Raw genomic sequence first — 18,743 nt, 5'->3', positions numbered from 1 at the left:
AAAAAAAAACCTTAATTCGGTATTAGTAGATTTGGTACTAACTTTGAATATTGACTGGTATCCCCAAATAATGACATTGATGACGTCATTCAAATAATTTTGACAGTGGCAATAAGTGCGAGAGGGACACCAGCCCCAACATTACCCTCTCATGTGGACACCATAGATTTAGAATTATTAAACTAGATTGTGTAGTTAGGTCAAAAAGTGTGTCCACATGAGAGGTCATTGTTTGGGCTGGTGTCCCTCTCGCACTTACTGACAATGTCAACATTATTCAGTGACGTCATCACTGTCATACGTTGGGGATACCAGTTAATTTTCAAAGTCACTACTAAATCTACTAATACCCAATTAAAGGTATTTTTTAATTATACAAATCTTTGATTTATGGGCATTAAAATAATTACATTATAATTATTTTCTAATTCTTTAAAATATATCGAAACCCTACTTTGAATATAACACTAAAATAAAATAAGAAGTTTTAAAGTCAGGTAATATACAGATAAAAATACTACTACTATGGTAACCTCATTAACACTGGTCACACGTGCGAGAGGGACACCAGCCCAAACAATGCCCTCTCATGTGGACCGTTTTCGCTAGTCTGATACGATCAACTTTCTCTCTCGGTGATAAGGTTCAATTTAGTATGGCAAAAAATGTGATTGAGCTGTCCCCTGTAAAGGTCTTTGGTGGACACACTTTTTGGCCTAACAACTCAATCTAGCTTAATAATATATAAATCTATGACTATAAGTGCTGACTTTTCAGTGTTAGGCTGCGCGCACACGGGCGACAAAGTTGCTCGGCGACTTTCGTATTTGTATGAAAAGTTGCGTCGCCTCGTGTGCGCACCTTCATACTAGCCCATAGACCGAGCGACGGCGACAAAACAGTTTTGTCTCCCGTCTGTGGGGGGCCTTAGATAGTCTTTGACACTTAGGCTTCCCACAGACAGTCTTAAAAATTCATAATCTTAAAAAAAAATTGTATGCAAATTGACACTGACAGATCTGTCAGTGTCTTGTCAGTGTCAGTTTGAACTGTCAGATTGCATACAATTTTTTTTAAGATTATGAATATTTAAGACTGTCTGTGGGAAGCCTTAGGCCGGCAACAGACAGTCTTAAAAATTCATAATCTTAAAAAAAATTGTATGCAAATTGACAGTTCAAACTGACACTGACAGATCTGTCAGTGTCAGTTTGCATACAATTTTTTTTTAAGATTATGAAAATTAAGACTCGTCTGTTGCCGGCCATAGTCAACTATAATATTTCATTACAGTCAAATTACAGTTAACTAAAAGTGATAATAGTATTTTATGCAACAGGCGTTTAAAGGAGGTCAAAAAAGACGAGTGGCGTTGGGTAACAATTTGAGGCGAAACCGAAAATTGTTATTGAGACGCCACGAGTATTTTTTGACTCAGTTAAACACCGTTGCATACAATACTTTTTCTACGACTATGCACTAGTTTTTAATAGTTTTCTTGAATAACTTTCGTGAAATTCACACTGTTTCCTCTATTTTGACTCAAAGGTTTGCACTGTCAGCTCGGCTGCCCAAAGCCTTCTCGCGCACGCCCGCAGTGTCGTTATAAGGCGTTGCCATGGTTACAGAGCCAAACAATGCGTTTTCAGTTTTTTCGATACTGCGCGCATGCGCGGAAATCCGGCGGACGCTGGCTTTGGGGAATAGACCTTTATGTAGGGTTTTAAAGATCTGTGCACGACCCTGTAAATGACGAATAACAGTTCGGGAGTAGAAAAAATACTATTAAAGTATGCTTTCAATAATCACAGGCAAAAACAACATTATTGTCCCGGATTTTTTAGAACCTCTTTTTGACACATTTCCATTGAAATTTGTAGAAATGTGGCTAAGACGAATCGTTTGCAAAATCTAGCGATTATTTACGAATTGTTTGAATCGATTGTATGATGTGATGTAATTGAAAATATAATTGAAATTGTAAACTAGAAACGATTATTAAAACTAAACTTAACAAAGCACCGATTAAAATCTTGTCACTGAAATAAGCCGCAAAATTCAAATTTTCTTTGATACGATAAACGATTTGTTCGTTAGTATTAGTAATAAACCTGTTTTCATCTTATTTAATTTTATTGTAATTTTTACTTCTTTAAAGTATCGTATACAGTATGTAAACCAACGAAAACCATTTACTGAAGCCTGTTAATATTTAAGTTACACAGAGCAACTTTTACTATGGGACCAACACCCAAAACGCGAAATAAAAATTTACTCTCCCATAGGAAATACTTACTATAAAATAAAACTACCTATGAAACTGTCAGAAGATATTTTCGTGATTTCGGGGTTGATCCCATAGTAAAAGTTTCTCAGTATCACCTGGACATTTACGGGTTACAGTAAATGGTTTTCGTTAGTTTACATACTGTATTATAATAAAATAATCGATTTCTATCAACTGACGGAAATGTCATTTGAATCGAAGTGATAGACTCTGCTACAGCACTAGTTTAAAAATAAAAATGAACGATAAATGACATGATAAGTAAATGCTGTGTGATAAATTAATATCGTAAAATACTCACCAACGAAGATCCGCAAAAATATAACATGTGTTAGGCCGGCAACAGACAGTCTTAATTTTCATAATCTTAAAAAAAGATTTGTATGCAAACTGACACTGACAGACCTGTCAGTGTCAGTTTGAACTGTCAGTTTGCATACAATTTTTTTTAAGATTATGAATTTTTAAGACTGTCTGTGGCAAGCCTTAGATTATGTTTAAAGTAAGCGAAATATTGTTTTTAAGTACTTGATTTTTTTAAATACTATTACAGGATTTTATTTAAAATTTCATTAGGTGGCGCGAGTTTACGTTTTGTGGACGATGTCATGTGTCAAAAAGAGGTTCTTACAAATCCGGGACAATAGGCATGTCAATCTATATATTGTTTGTGCATGACGTCATCGAATCGGGACAAAATGCGAACGGGACCATATGCGACAAAATCATTAAGAGTCAATACACTTTCAATCAGAAAACGTTTATTTTCCTTTTAAGATTTAAAAAAAAAATTCAACATTACTTACATAGTTTACTGTTTTTTTTTACAAATGTTTGACACCATTATAACACCAATATAGGGAAAGAAGACAACGATACACTTAACGTTATACACTAATAGATTTTACCATTAATAGTGATCATAAAAGATTTAAGTAATAAGTATCAGTAAAATAAAATTATAAGGCGAATTTTAAAAGTTGTTGGAAAATGTGGTATAAGCCGTATACATAATTTACCGTCATATCTCTGTAAGTACATGTCGATGACAAGAAACTCAACATTTTAAAAACAATAATGAAAAATATATTATAAGCCTCTGAACAACCCAGCAAGTAGATTTTTGTTTTATCATTGTTATAGTAAGTAAAATATACATCCTTTTGGATGAGTAGATTCTAAGGTAACTCCGATATACTGCCCATTTAAATAACATGAATGTAGCGAACAATCTGAGCTTAATTTCACAGTATATTTTAACGGAAAACCAGTCCACAAAACAATAAGCATCTTATAAAATACACATCCTATTTAAACTGATAATGTATGGAAAGACGGGAAGGAACCTTTGTGGCATGTTATAATTTATCGTAAAAATATCACAATACTGTATAATTCTTTATACAAGTGATATTGATTTTAAAACGATTTCTAATCGTTTCCGACGCATTGGTCACACCTACACGACGCAGTACGTAAACGTTCATTTTCCTGGGTCTTCGCTATTGATAATGTCAAAGTGTAGGATATAATATTATACTCGTATTGGTTTGGTTTCGTTGCACCTAAATATCATAACACAATCGTTTTTATTTTTCCTAAGTATCAAAACAGAATAGTCCCAAAATGAATAATCAATTTCTTTTCTTCTTAAATTAACCCAGTATCATATTGACTTTTATTCATAATATCGTCCCATTATCCAAATATCTAAATGTCAAAAAGGAATTTTTCATGAATTTCATGAAATGCCGAATTTCCAAACAAATAAACACGATAATATCAAAATAATTCAGGTATTTTAAGACTTGGGTAGTATGGCACCAAGTATAGTGGAAATACGGTAACTAGTCAGAATAGGCATCCTGACAGCACTGCGTTTTGAAATCTAGGAATTTTGGAAAATGTATGGAATGATGTGGATGTGCAAAAAAACCTTACCTTGCCGCATTTAGAGAATCGGTACAGTCGTTCCTGCAATCTTGGTGGCTAACTCCATGTCAAGGATATGTTAGTTATGGCAAATCACTTTCTGTTATTTTACTGAAGCTAACAGGAAACATAATTAGAAAGATGAGTTATTATATTAGTTGAAAAATGATTTCCTATTAAATAAAAATTGTAACAGTAACTTGCAATTTTGATAAACATTAAAAAAATAAATTAAAGTCGATAATTTCTGACCAATTATAAACACGTTTGTTAAACTAGCAAGAAAGAAACGATGTTTGGAATATGTCTCCTCTTTTAACAATTTTACGATTGCTATTAAATTTCTTGATTATCATTTTTAAAACACATTATAGATCACATCGTATTCAACTAAGAAGATGTATGTATAAAAACAAATTAACATCAAAGTAATTCTATGTTCTATGACAGAAGAATATACAAGTTTTTTCGTATTAACATTAGGTTTCAATATACTAGTTCCTACACACAAATAAAATTTAACACACATCAGTTAGTTAATGCACATATTATAGGCTACTTGACCCTTCTTTAAAGTCTCTCTTATATTATTAATAACTGTTCAATGAACTGAAAAAAAAAATACTAATTTTATTATGATTTGAAAACCGCAAAAAATATTTTTAGTTATACTTTTATTTAATCTGGCAAAAACATTTGCCAGATTATCTGTGCTTGTCGTCTTCTACTGGAAAACAACATTTTTTGACATTTAAATATTTGGCACAAATGTCACTTATGATTCGACATAGGTTGGAAGCCTATGAGTCCTATGACGTCACTACATCGCCGACAGCGTTATCGCCGTTATCGGTGTCAAAAAAAAAAACAATAATTTTTAGTCTAAAATACGTAGTCATCTTATAATACCTCAAACCTATAAATATTGGTTTCTTAAGTCAAATTCTATACAAAACAATCATTTATTGTGCCATATTTGATATGAGTCTAGTAGCCTATTGTATATCGCAGGAAATGTAGGATAGTGAACAACAAAGATTTAATGTGACTATCACTTTCATCGAAAATCTAATTGAAATACAATGATTGAAAAACGCTTATAATCTAATTACTTTATAAAACTAAGAAACTCTGCTCCGAAAAGGAACTCTATTGGCAAATCAATGTAGACACAAATTGCCTATACAATAATACTATGTGTCTTACGTGAGAAATTGAGAATTATCAAGATACTACTTTACGCTTCTGTGTCTGCATCTTCAGCGGAATTGTGTTCTTTGCTTGACTGAAAAATAATACAAAGAGAATCAAATTAAGTTCATACTAAAGTTTTTCTAAATGACGTAAAGAACTGACATCCATAATGATATTAAAAATAGGGAAAGTGAGGGGAAGAAGGGAAAACAGTAGCTCCGAGGAGTTTATACTTCTATTTATTTTTTAATACGTCAAAGGTATACCTATTCGTGCTTTATACAGCTCAATATCATACCTTCATTTTGATTTGGTTTACCAAGCTGCACTTAAAATAACATGTGTAAGTAAATAGCTCACCTCGCAACTGTCGTAGAACTGCATGGCGGTTTCACTGTCGGGGAAGGCGAGCGTGACGGTGACGTCGAGCGGGTCATTGCTGGTGTAGTCGATGCCGGTCCAGCTGCACGTGGCGTCGGACAGCTGCCGACATACACGCATTTCGTTACTAACGCCGTGTTTTGCGTGGGCGACGGTCGCGCGACCGTCGCCCACGCTTAGTAGTTTCGGAGAAAGAGGGGAGGTAAGTTTTTCCTATTTTCTTAAATTATTTGACTAAAACTTATTTATAAATATATTTTTGAAATACTTATAAAAAGATCTTTCATTTCATTTGATATGTAACATAATATAGTTCGAAAAACTTTGATTTTTAATTTTCACTTTTACCCCCTAAAGTGGCCGTGGCCCCTATAAATTTTTTTTTTTTAATTTAAATTTCATGTCCGTCTTTGGGTCACAGTTTATTTAACATATGTGTGCCAAATTTCAAGTTTATCGGTTTAGTAGTTTTGGAGAAAATTGGCTGTGACAGACGGACAGACAGATGCACGAGTGATCGATCCTATAAGGGTTCCGGTTTTCCTTTTTGAGGTACGGAACCCTAAAAATGTAGTCATCTAAACAAAAATCGAGCTACGACTCATGTTCAGCAAATAATTCATAAACGGTCAATGTGAATAACCAATATTGATGTGCAATTCTGTTAAGTTATCTGCGTAATAATAAATCGATGAGCTGCAAAATAATTATTTGATCAGCAATATTTTTGGTTGGCAGAAAAAGAAATCGTTAAGTAGTTTAATTGAGGTTTGCATCTGATAAAATAAGTAGGGTTAAGTTTAGTTTAATAAAAAAAACTGCCAAGTGCGTGTCGGATTCGCCCACCGAGAGTTCCGTACAAACGTTCATCAGTTGAATCGTCAATATAACTCTACAGACTTGACTAGATCCCTCAAAACTCAATTTTCCTCATGACAAGTAAATATTAATATTAAATAAATATTATAGGACATTCTGACACAGATTGACTATACAATTACTATTTAATATACAATTTTATTATTACAGTTTATTAGACAACGTCCAAAGAAAATTAAGACAATTCCACTTCAATAGTTAATGACATGACCCGACCTTATAAATCTTAAAAACGCGATGTAGGAAAGGAGCGTTCATCGTATAGCGACATCTATCGACAGCTTAAGTAAACTAATGTGCGTGAGCTTAAAGCATGGAAGATGATTTTTATGGGATAATAGTAGCCTATTATAGCTATAACTAGCGTTTCCTATACTTAAAATAAAATATTTTATGCACTGCACAAAATAGAGCACCACATAATTAGAAGAAAAATATGGTCAGTTGTTATGTTTAAACATAATTTCTATTTAATAAGTCAAAGAGAAAGATATAAAGTAAATGAATTGACCATGACGTCACTCCTCAAATTTCATAGTAATTCCGTATTAGCAAATCGTTTTGACAGTTCTTAAAAAAAAAGCTGATTTGACTAGTAGGAAACTAGAGTGGCTAATGAAAGTTGATCCCGAAAAAACGTGGCATTTTCAAAAAAATTGGAGCTGGCAACCCATTGATAACATGGTTTCTTTTTTATTATTTCTAATTTATTTACAGCACTTACTTTCCATTCTAATTAACGCAAGCCAAATTATATTCTATTGAAAATATTTCAACTTGTGCTATCTTAAAGTAGTCACACCACTATATATATAAATTAAAACCGAAATAAATTACACATATGAAAGAAAAAGTGACCAAGGCCTCCAGTGCCTGAGGCTGGAAACGAACCAGCGTACCCTGCAATCGCGGCAGATGCCTATTTCCGCTCGGCCACCCAGGTCACAGCTGCTGAGGTCGAAAATCAGCCTCAGGCACTGGAGGCCTTGGTCACTTTTTCTTTCATATGTGTAAATTATTTCGGTTTTAAGCACTTACTTTACTAATTTTTATGGTGTTATTCATTATTATTTATAGATTTCGCTGTTAACTTTTACCGAAATTCGTTAAAGTGACAGTCACACTGACAGATGACAATCGATGATATGACATCCAGAGTTGCTGTTTTAAAAAAATACTGGGTTCAACTTTCATTAGCCAGACTCTAGCCTATTATTATTTCGTGAAAATCGCGTATTTTCATTATTATTCTGTAGATATTACAGGTATAGCCTGACAAGTTTTTATTTGACCCTCGCCGCGTTGCGGATTTTCAGCTGAACTAATTTCTTTTACTGGCAAGGATTTTTTGACACCCGTCATCGAAAGTCATCGAATGTCAGTGATGTAAACTATACTCTGTCAACCAAGTTTGTCAGTAAATAAGAACAAAGAAAACTATATGCATCCTTTTCTTTACGGTGCTAGAGAAAAAGATACCTATAGTTTTCTTAGTTCTTATTTACTAACAGACTTATTTGACAGAATATAGAAGTAAATATTTTAAAATTTCTAACGGTTTCATCGCAAATATGGCCAAAATAATATTTAAAAAAGTGAAAATAATTATACGGAACGTGATAAATTACGTACAACAAAATAGTATTTTATGCAACTGGTGGTTAAAAGAGGTCAAAAAAGGTGAGTGGCGTGGGTAACAATTTGAGGCGAAGCCGAAAATTGTTAATAAAGACGCCACGAGCATTTTTTGACTCAGTTAAACACCGTTGCATACAATACTTTTTCTACGACCAAGCACTTATTTTGAAAGAAAATTATAAATTCAACAAATACCTACTTTCAGTCATCTTAGTTATCTAGGTGGACCGCCTACCATTTTGAATATGCAGTTTGAGTGCAAACATGAAAATAAAACTGTCTATGGTATGGTTCTTTGAAGCCTGGCCACTAAGACGAATCGAGCCGAGTTGAATCGAGTTCTATACATTTGAATGCGATTCGACGCGTCGCCAATGAACGCAGCAGAAAACGAAGGAGTCTCGACTCTGCGAATTGGTTTGTTAAGTTGGTAGCAATGTATTTACTGAACTGTAAAACAGCTATATCGTGCGACTGCTACTAAATGTTTTCAGGGTATAGACTAGATAGACTTGTCCTGACATCTTTTATGTAGGGTTTTAAAGTTCTATGCACGACCTTGTAACTCACGAATAACAGTACGGGAGTAGAAAAAAGGAATAAGGATTTCACAGCATTTCGATAACAATGTTGTTGTTGTTGCGGTGCAATGCGGTTGTTGATATGTCCGGTTCAGACGGTTTATAGTGCGGTTATCCTGCATTGATTAGTTGGTTTCGATTTAGCTTAATATATTTTTTGTTCTTATTGATGGTGTCTGTAGCTCTGCCGTGAAAAATATTTAAAGAAATAAGGAGGCCGTTCCATCATTGCCACCAGTACAAAACAAGGTCCCACGTAAAAAGAAAACAAACATCGACGACATCGATAAAGGTACAAGATTCATGGATTTTAGGCTGTGCGGAAAGAAGTAGCAAGTCTTAAAACCCAGCTTATTAAATTTTGATTCTCTAAACCCATGTTTTAATTTTCTACAAATATTAACGCGAAACTAGTACACGCTGTCCCCATTATACATGACGCTGCACATTATTACCATATGAAAACGATTTGTAGCGACACTAAAAACTTGTCAGGCTTTTAGAATAAACACCCGCAAGGGTGGTTAAATTGAAAATGTAAATCTGAAGGAAAGGTTTTCCAAAAAAAAAAGTTTTGAAGATACGTGTACGATTTAATTTTTCTTGTAATATTTTTTATATGTAATAGCCATGTTTGATAAAAAATAATTTTTAATGTTCTGGTGAAAGCTACTTGCGAATATTGGATTATGTAGAAATGTGTAGGTATTTTTTTTAAACTGCTTTTAATGCTTTAATTATTAGACACAAATAAATATACGCATACCGTTAAGGTTTGAGGAGTTTCCTCAATCCCTCATGAATCCGATTATAAGAAATCGAAGCTTGACAAAATTTGACTTGAAAACTCAATATTCTTAAAAAACATAACTAAATAAATGTCACTGTTCTGGACGTAAGTGCATGCTGTTCTTATAAAAGTACCATAGTCACTATAAGCGTGCCGTTCAGATTTGAGGAGTTCCGTTCTGACCACCATCAGGAGTTCCACTGCACCAAATGTCACTGTTCTGGACGTAACGGCATGCTGTTCTTATAAAAATAGCAAAGTCACTATAAGCGTGCCGTTCAGATTTGAGGAGTTCCGTTCTGACCATCATCAGCAGTTCCACTCCACCAAATGTCACTGTTCTGGACGTAAGGGCATGCTGTTCTTATAAAAATAGCAAAGTCACTATAAGCGTGCCGTTCAGATTTGAGGAGTTCCGTTCTGACCATCATCAGCAATTCCACTGCACCAAATGTCACTGTTCCGTACGTAAATGCATGCTGTTCCTTTAAAAACACAAAAATCACCATATGTATGCCTTTCAGATTTGAGGAGTTCCCTCGATTTCTCCAGGATCCCATCATCAGAACTGGGTTCTGAGAAAAATGGGACCAATCTGTATGCATGTCGCAGTAAGATAGATAAAACCGTTATATAGTTATAACCCTAGGAATATAATTATACGTCGTAACATAGTTAAACGAAAGCGATTAATTGCTATCTTACTAGGAATATAACTATAATACGTTACTAGTTTAGTCATATAGTCATATGACTGGATTCAGTCTAGTGAAATGATTGTAGGTAGGAGTGCGACGGTGCGGCAGAGGTATAGTTATAACCCTAGGGATATAATTATATGCCGTAACATAGCTAAACAAAAGCGATTCATAACCATCTTACTAGGAATATAATTATAATACGGTAGGTACTAGTTTAGTTATATAATTATATCACTGGATTAAACTTAATCTAGGGATATAATTATAATACGTGTCTAAGTGGGACTGGAACCGGAAGTCCCGGTTCTTTATAGTTCTATACCAAAAAAATCAAAAGGAACCCTTATGTCGCGACTCTGTCCATCCGTCTGTGTGTTTAGAGAGAATAAGCACATTGAATTGGAAATAGTTAACAAATTCTTGCCCTAAACAATTCTTCACTGTGGTTTGTTTGTTTAACGCATATAATTATATCACTAGGGTTATAACTATACCTCCGCCGCACCGCCACACTCCTGTCTACAATCATTTCACTAAACTGAATCCAGTCATATAATTATTTGACTAAACTAGTAACGTATTATAGTTATATTCCTAGTAAGATAGCAACTAATCGCTTTCGTTTAACTATGTTACGACATATAATTATATCCCTAGGGTTATAACTATATAACGGCTTTATCTATCTTACTGCGACATGCATATACATTCAATAAAAAAAAATCAAAATCGGTCCAGTAACGACGGAGATATCGAGGAACAAACATTAAAAAAAATACAGACGAATAGAGAACCACCTTCCTTTGAGAGATTTGAGGCGGCGGTTAATAAAAAAATCATGAATTTTCGTTGGTAAACTTCGGAGATAAGGGGGAGAGACGGGAGCGGTATTTTTTTTCACATTTTCCTTCAAAAAAAATTTTTTTCCGCAACAAAAAAATATAAAAAATTGATTTGATGGGTACATTTGGAGCTCTTTCAAACTCCTTTCTAACGATAAACCCACTTGACATTTACAGTTGCAGTTTCCCTTTCATTTCCTTTAGTACCGTTTGGTGGTTACAAAATGTTTTTTTTGCCGTCAGGAATACATGATTAAATATGAATTTATTCGAATAATGCTGACATTGAGTAATTTTTTAGGGTTCCGTAGGCAGCTAGGTTGACTAGGAAGCCTTATAGTTTCGCTTTGTCGGTCTGTCCGTATGTACACCGTCCTAGTTTCGATTTGGCAGAAACTCCAATCAGTAACTCGGGCCCAATACGTAACCAGCAACAATCAGGGGATTTTGTATTCCCGTTCTGTTTGTAGCCAGTCACAAAACTTAGTTAAGACTGTATCGTTAAGTATGAAGACAACTTTGAGTAGCCGTATTTATTTGCTATTATATTTTTTTTTCTTATAACAAGACATGGGCTTAATAAGTCCCATAAGTACGCATGGGCTTAATAAGTCATGTACGCATTTTGTCCTAGAAACTCTGCGTAAAGGATATGGTTGACTTACTGTCCCGGATTTGTAAGTTCACATTTCTGACACATTTGTTTTGAAGTATGTTGCGATGTGGCTAAGATGTATCGTTTGCCAAATCTAACGATTAATTTCGAATTGGTTGAATCGATTAGGCCCTATGTACAAGGAGGCGCTTAAACATATATACGATTTCTATCAACTTACTGAAATGTCATTTGAATCGAAATGACCGACTGCCACAGCACTAGTTTAAAAATAAACATGAATGATAAATGACATAATTAGTAAATCCTGCGTGATAAATTAATATCGTAAAATACTCACTAACGAAGATCCGCAAAAATGTAACATGTGCTAGATTATGTTTAACATAAGCGAAATATTGTTTTTAAGTACTTGATTTTTTTAAATGTTATTACAGGATTTTATTTAAAATTTCATTAGGTTGCGCGAGTATTGTGGACGCTGTCATGTGTCAAAAAGAGGTTCTTACAAATCTGGGACAATAATCCTCCCGAGTACCAATTACGATTTCGGACAAACGCTACTAGAAAATTCACAAATTGCATACAAGACAATACCACTGCGAAAAAAAATTGTACGGTGCGAACCTCAACTACCACATGATCCACAAAGCAGAATATGGGCATTTTCAAAAATTGGGACCCAAAGTTAGTGAAAGTTGTTAAAAAATAACTCGATGTCAGTTTTGTGACGACAATTAAGCAAGAAATTTCAATAAATATTTTTCTTTTGTGTTAATTACATAAACTATAAGCAATAATCTACATAATTAGAACGTGAAAAAAGTTTTATACAAATTATATTCTTAATTGTCGTCACAAAACGGATATCGAGTTAATTTTTGTTAACTCAAGATTCCCGGTTTGTAGCCGGTTACGAAATGTTGGCTACCAAACGGTACAGGTCAATTCACAAGAGCTGGCACGAATGGAACGAATGTTTGAATGAAAATATGCATGTGTGTGACAGATTAACCAATAAAATGGTGGTTCTTGACAGTTACGACTGTATACCAATACAGGTGTCACTCACACAATCAAAGTTTCGTTCATTTCATTCGTGCCAGCTTTCGTGAATCGACCTGTACTAAAGGGCAATTGTTGATGTTGAACTGTATGATTTCTATTCGACTATGAGTAGTGTAGGTACCTGAAATTCAGTCTCGTCGTGTATGAGCATGTCGGCCAGCAGCTCGCCCGTGGCCATGTTGATGAGTTGTATCTTGGGCGCGTACATGACGCGGTCCAGCAGCACCTGCACGTGCGCCTGCGCGCACGACGTCACCGCGCTGCCCTGCGCCACCTCCGCCTCGCAGTCGCATGAGAAGTACGTGCCGGATTCCTCATCCTGTCACACAAGCCTCTTTTTAACCCCACAATACTACGTCAACAATAGCCAACTTGACTGTACTTAAAATAAAATATTTTATACCGTGCACGAAATAAAGCATCAGATAACTATAAGAAAAACAGGGACAGATGTTATTTTTAACTCTTTATATTTTATAAATCAGATAGAAATATATAAAAAGGAAATCAGTTGACCGTGACGTCACTCAATTTGACTTTATATTAATTCCATATTAGGAAGTCGTTCAAAATCGTTTTGACAGTTCTTAAAAAGAAGCTGATTTGACCAGGAGGAAAGTAGCCTATAAGTACACGAAATTATCACAATAATAAAAACAAATAGGCTACAGCTCTGCTCCACGGTCAACTCAGTTACTTTATATATTTCTACTTATTAAATACAAATTGGATTTAAAAATAACTTCTGTCCATGTTTTTCTTATAATTATCTGATGCTTTATTTCGTGCATGGTATAAAATATTTTATTTTTACAGTCAAGTTCCCTATTCAAATACAGCATTTCGAACATTAAACACAAACTACGATAACAAATAATATGTGCCTTCTTTCATTAAATACAGTTACCTCATTATAATACGCATCATCGTAGTCGTCGCCTTGGTAATGCTCGTGCTCATAGTCTTCCGCTTCTTCATCGTTAGCCTCTTGTGATTGCTCGACATCGTGGAAGAGAACACGTTTCGTAACTTCCCGTTCGACGGACTCCGTTTTAGTCTGTTCGGTGGCCTCAACAGTTTGTCTGTCGGTTTTCATAGCCATAGCAATATCGGCACGTGCGCTGTCTTGTAGATGTTTAGGTAACCTCAATAGGGCCATGCCTTTCGGCTTCTCTTCCTCCGCCTTGTCCTCTCTTACCGCCTGAGCTGCCGCAGCTTGTAATTTCTAAAAAAACAACGCCACACATAAAGTACACATTTCCAAAGCCATCAATATTATCAAAACTGAATTAGAAAAATAAATCTCCGTACCCGTACGCATTCCTTGACTTTATCGAAAAATTCAGTGGCCAACTGCAGAGTCTTGAATCGTACTGCAAGCGTCTCCTGGTCCCCGACGGGGTTCTCCGCGTAGTTGCGGCCGGCCCACGTCCATGCGCGGTCGCTTTTGCTCATCGGCAGCAACTCCAAGTCCATGAATATAAGCATGTTCAGAACAGCCTTATGTACCTGTCCACCAAAATATACATATAATTTTGTATGTATAATTAAATTTAGATTGTACATATAATAAGTAAGATTGTACATGTAATATACAGTACAGCTAGTATAAAATATTGGCATAGAAACGAAAATAAGGACATCTCATTGTTTTGGTACTCATACCTGTTCCCGTCTAAACAGTAGTCGGTAAGTTTTCTTCTCAGGGTGATACAATATTTTTAGCTCTCCAACCCCTCGTTCCTTCCATTCGCGGGTAGCGTCGTTGTATCTAAACAACTTACACCGCCTTCCAAACAACTTTTCCTGGTTGAACAAAATACATAGATATAAGTAGATTATAATTGTTATAACTAAGGCAATGAATCATATTAATAAATAAATATTGGGGACACCTTACACAGATCAACTTAGCCCCAAACTAAGCAAAGCTAGATACTATGCTACAATGGGTGCGAAGCAATGATATACATACTTAAATAGATAAATACATACTTATATACATAGAAAACATCCATGACTCAGGAACAAATATCTGTGCTCATCAAGTCATCACACAAATAGTCCTTACCGGGATTCGAACCCAGGACCGCGGCTTAGCAGGCAGGGTCACTACTAACTACGCCAGACCAGTCGTAAAAAGAAATATTTAATGACAAACAGTACAGTAATTATACAGGTCATCGCATTTGCTGAGTAGAAAAATATAATAATAGGTATGTATCTTGTAAAAAAAAGTATAGATATTATATACATTACTTTTTACTTCTCATGGTTGTAAAATTTAAATTTAAGTAATTTATTGTAAATAACGAAATTATTAAAATCTAAAGAAAATAAGGTACAGCGGGGCAAATCCCGACTGGGGGACAAACGTAACTGTTCTGTTTTTTCCATGTTTTACAATGTTTGCATAATTATTTAATTATTATTATATTTATAGTGTCCACCGGTTGGGTAATTCCATAATAACTTGCGTTACATTTAGAACGCAAAGTTGTCAAACAAAGGTTATTTGTGGCTTGATTCATACTTAAATATCTTTTTTTGCTGGTGCACCATTTAATACAGTTAAATCTCATTAAACTAAAGTGGAAATTATTTGAAACATAACCATTTTCTGGCCTCAGTACACTAAAATGAGGTGGTAACTTTCGTTACAGAAATTGGACATGGGTTTTTAAAGCATCATTTAAATACGATTTTTTTTATTTCCATATTGGTTTACGAATTTTCTTGTAACTTAAATCGTGTCTGTCAAGAGTACAGGTATGTTTATGTAGCAAAAAGGAATCTTAATATTTTTCAATTATGAAAATAACCATGCAAAACATTGGTAACTTGCGTTTCAAGAAATCAGTAACTTTTGTTACGTCCGAATGAAACGTATTTTTTTATAGTTAGTGATCGAAATATGAAGTAAAAGTTACAGAAGTAAAAAAATACAGGATTCCTTGATTTTTAGGGATATGAGGGAAGGTTATATTATTTCCCCCAAAAAAGATATTCAGTTTTTAATATTTTTTTGGATTTTTTGAATATTATGTTATTTTAGTATTTTTCTAAAAATGTCAGCTACTTTTTATAATTAGAATAATCCCTTGAATATAATTTGAGTCTTAATTAGTTCAGTTTACGCACGTATCTTAAAAAGCACGCATTTTAAACTTTTAAAAAATTGGCATATTTAGTTAAACTCAGTTTATTAAAAAAAAAATCGGTTCAAGTAAGGTCTAGAGCCAAAGAACATTACCCCATAACTAGATTTTAAAAATTCTGACCTCAAAAAATTGATTTTTTTCGCTCTCTGCCATGAAATTACCCGGTTATATATGGTAGGCGTGTTCAGTGGATACATGTAGAACTCAACATCATAGTGTAATAATAAAAAAAATGGATTAGTTACAATTGCCCCCCAGTCGAGATTTGACCCGCTGTACCTTAAAGATAAAAATCTGTCATACAATCATTAAAAACTGACACAACTGCGGGCCACGCTTATTATGCTCGGATCTATTAAATGCCTCGAATATATAGGATGAATATATAACTTGTACTTTTCGTAAGGGTACAAAAGGGCATGTTTTAATGCATACCTCGTCCTCCTCGCCCGTGGTCACAGTTATTTTGTCGGGCAGCGGGACGATGGGTTCGTAATGCGGATCGTACTCTTCCTCCGCTCCGTTTCCGGTATCGACCTCGTTGTCTTTGTACTCGTTGTCGCTGGTAGTCTTTGATTTTGGCGCCTGTGCGAACAACTGCTGACCGGCACCTTCCCATTTGAAGTCAGGGTTTTCTAAAACGATATCGTCGTATAATGAATGGAGACATAACAATTTCTGAATGAGACTAAAAACTTCTAGTTGCTCTCTACGGAAAGCGAATACGAACGTAAAATCTGTGTTGTTTGAAAAAAGCGATTGAGCTTATCTTTCATTATACTTAGTTTTAAATAATATTTGATTTGTTGACTTTGACAGACATACTAATTGATATAGGTATAAATAAATATAAAATAAAAGGTTCTATGTATGTCAGTAAAGAACAAGAATCAAACAGGTGATACGAATTGCAAATTACTTATATTTTAACAGTTGATACTTACGTTGGAACTTTAATTCAGGTTGGCTTTTAAAAGCACCAAAAGACAATAAACTATCTGAGCCTAATACTTTCGTGGTAGGATTAGTCGTATTTTTTTCCTCTTTTGGTGTGTTCAATAGTTTGACAAGCTCGCTCTTACTTTCTCCTGGCGCTTTAGAATCGGTTTTAGGATCTAAACTCCAAGTACTCTTGCCGTTTCCAAAAGAATTAGGCGCCTCTACATAAGCGAATGCTGATGTTTGATCAGATTTAACCGCATCGTTTGCCTTACCAAATATTTTGCCATCATTTTGATTAAACAGATTAAATGGTTTCTGATTCGTCAAAGCGCTCGAAAAGCCAAAAATGGATTTTCCATCTGACTTTTGGCCGTCATTCGGGGTGCTGTTAAGGGCTGCTCCGAATACGGACTTCGACTCAGTATTGCCGTTATTGTTGGGTTTAAAGCCAAACAATGTTGAACTGTTTGATGAAAAGTTAGAATTAGCAGTAGCAAATATTGATTTCGGGTCTGATTGCGTTCCACTAGTAATGCTCGTTTGTGACCCAGGGAAAATAGATGAGTTGAGCATTGGAGCCCTGAATATTGAACTGGAGTTGTCTGCAGAAACGAATTTCGGTTTCTGAATAATTTCATTAGTAGAGTTGGTTGATTGCATAAAGCCAGACTGTTCGGTGTTTCCAGTTTTCACTGTATTAGCTTTATCTGCATGAGCAAAGACAGAATTCTTTTCCGTAGGCACCTTAAGCGGGCTAGAAAATGTCGCCGGGGCAGTGAAGGCACTTAGCGTATTGCTCTTTGGGACTTGGGTAGAACCTTTGCTATCTTCGCAACCACGGCAACCACGGCAAGGTTCCTTATTTTTATATAAGAAGAAATTTTCTGGTAGCATTAGTTCCAATGCTTTTTTCTTTTCCTCAGAGTTAGACTGTGTTTCATTAATAAATTCTACATCATCAGTCTCATTATCAGTTTTAACAGGAATATTTTGATTTTGTTTTATTTCATTACTCTTCCCGTCCCTCGCTTTGTCCACAGCGTCCTTAAACTGCATGGCAATTTCTTTCGTTTTAAACTTCAAGCAAAAACGTTGTACAGTTAATTCTCCTTCGCTGAAATCATTAGCAGCGAATATCCAATTTTTTTCGTCTTTAAGGTTGTAAGTTATATCTGGAGTCAGTGCATGGTTTAAACATATTTTGAAGACTTGCTCACGCCTCATAACGACTCTGAAAAACGCTTTTTGTTATTATATGATTCATTTTCTAGTGATTACTGACAGAACATTAATTATTGATGAATATAGGCTACTTGACCCTTTTTTAAAGTCTGTCTTATATGATTAAGTACTGTCCAATTAACCGAAGTAAAATATTACCATATTTTAATATGATAAATATTTTTAAAGTATACTTTTACGTACGCAGGCGAAAACAACACAGTCATGTTAATCTATAGATTATCTGTCCATCAGGTCATTCTAGTCGAAAACAACATTTTCTGACTTTTTAAGTATGCAGACATAAAGTTCAATATGAATGATTTTTTTGACATGCAGTAAGGATCGAATTCGATGACGTCACTAAATCGCTGACAACGTTTTCAGTGGCCAAAATAAATAAAAAATTACACATTTTTAAACGAAAATACGTAGTCAGCATACACTTTTAATACCCAAAATCTATAAATATTGATCTTTTATGTCAAATACTACAGAAGACACTCATTT

General features: G+C 34.8%; 1 protein-coding gene across 1 annotated transcript in view; it reads right to left on the bottom strand.

The window, feature by feature from the left end:
* Positions 1 to 3,037: 3,037 nt before the first annotated feature.
* The window catches only part of LOC125240589 (E3 SUMO-protein ligase RanBP2-like), a 38,352-nt gene continuing 22,646 nt past the window's right edge, over positions 3,038 to 18,743 (bottom strand). The window contains exons 5-12 of the mRNA XM_048148540.1: positions 17,015 to 18,243; positions 16,506 to 16,705; positions 14,575 to 14,715; positions 14,221 to 14,418; positions 13,817 to 14,134; positions 13,031 to 13,228; positions 5,774 to 5,896; positions 3,038 to 5,504 (exon numbers count right to left, since the gene is read on the bottom strand). Of these exons, the coding sequence (XP_048004497.1) occupies positions 5,457 to 5,504; positions 5,774 to 5,896; positions 13,031 to 13,228; positions 13,817 to 14,134; positions 14,221 to 14,418; positions 14,575 to 14,715; positions 16,506 to 16,705; positions 17,015 to 18,243 (2,455 nt within the window). The 3' untranslated portion in view covers positions 3,038 to 5,456. The remainder of the gene's footprint in view (positions 5,505 to 5,773; positions 5,897 to 13,030; positions 13,229 to 13,816; positions 14,135 to 14,220; positions 14,419 to 14,574; positions 14,716 to 16,505; positions 16,706 to 17,014; positions 18,244 to 18,743) is intronic.

Source organism: Leguminivora glycinivorella, chromosome Z (genome assembly GCF_023078275.1).
Source record: "Leguminivora glycinivorella isolate SPB_JAAS2020 chromosome Z, LegGlyc_1.1, whole genome shotgun sequence".
NCBI classification, from domain to species: Eukaryota; Metazoa; Arthropoda; class Insecta; order Lepidoptera; family Tortricidae; genus Leguminivora; species Leguminivora glycinivorella.
The sequence above is the reverse complement of the archived record's forward strand: the minus strand, read 5'-3'. Positions and strand labels throughout refer to the sequence as shown.